This window comes from Chaetura pelagica, unplaced genomic scaffold (assembly GCF_000747805.2).
Source record: "Chaetura pelagica isolate M959 unplaced genomic scaffold, ChaPel_1.0 scaffold1820, whole genome shotgun sequence".
NCBI lineage: Eukaryota > Metazoa > Chordata > Aves > Apodiformes > Apodidae > Chaetura > Chaetura pelagica.
Genome location: NW_009951916.1, coordinates 3,574 through 4,379, shown reverse-complemented (window position 1 = coordinate 4,379; position 806 = coordinate 3,574). Strand labels below are relative to the sequence as shown.

Here is an 806-nt window from a genome sequence, read left to right as displayed (position 1 = left end):
CTGCTGACCCACCAGAACACCAGCAACTGAGCAAGTAAAAAAACAACACTAAGCAGCAACAGAAATGCACAAGATGTTGTGCCACTCACCTCTTGTATCTCCAGCTGCCTCTTCTGTTCTGCTGAGCTCCTCGGCCGCCCAGTCTGCCTGCCTTCCCCTGCCTGTTGTACCGGTCAACTTCTTCATAGTCCTCTCCACCTATGACACCTGAGCAGGAAGGATGGTTCATCACCCTCACAGTTACTTCTCTAACCTGAACAAGCTGAAAATACACTAGTACAAACAAATCTATCTCCATTTTTTCCCAATGATTAAGTAGTCTATATAACCTTCAGGATTGCTACATTAATACATATTTTGCAGTATCTGGACTCCATGTACCTGTGATGTGAGTTTTGAGTAATTTTGGTTTTATGCAGGCATCTTCCAATATAGACATTGGAATAATCCCCCAAGGGGAAGTGCTGGATTCCCCTCCATTGAACAGTTTTAACACTCAGCTTGATAGGGTGCTGGGCCTTCTCAATCAAACTAGATTATTACCTAGAAAGGTTGGACAAGATGATCCTTGAGGTCCCTTCCAACCTGGCATTCTGTGATTCTATCCACAGCTCCACAGAGAAGAGGAGTTCATAGGCATGTAGATCTCTGCACTTCTACGTGGATATGCTACTCTGGTTTCTGGCTCCACGTTCATCACTACTCTGTATTAACTGTCACGTAAGTCATTCATGTCATTAGAAACTGGAGAAAGAACTCAGCTTTTTTCCTAAAACTGTGTTATCATCATTAAAATTACCCATGGG

At 43.4% G+C, this 806-nt stretch overlaps 1 protein-coding gene across 1 annotated transcript in view; it reads right to left on the bottom strand.

Moving 5' to 3' along the window:
* The window catches only part of ZNF598 (zinc finger protein 598), a gene marked incomplete at its 5' end in the record, with an annotated part of 10,096 nt that overhangs the window by 5,909 nt on the left and 3,381 nt on the right, over positions 1-806 (bottom strand). The window contains 1 exon segment of the mRNA XM_009994724.1: positions 90-207. Within this exon segment, the coding sequence (XP_009993026.1) occupies positions 90-207 (118 nt within the window).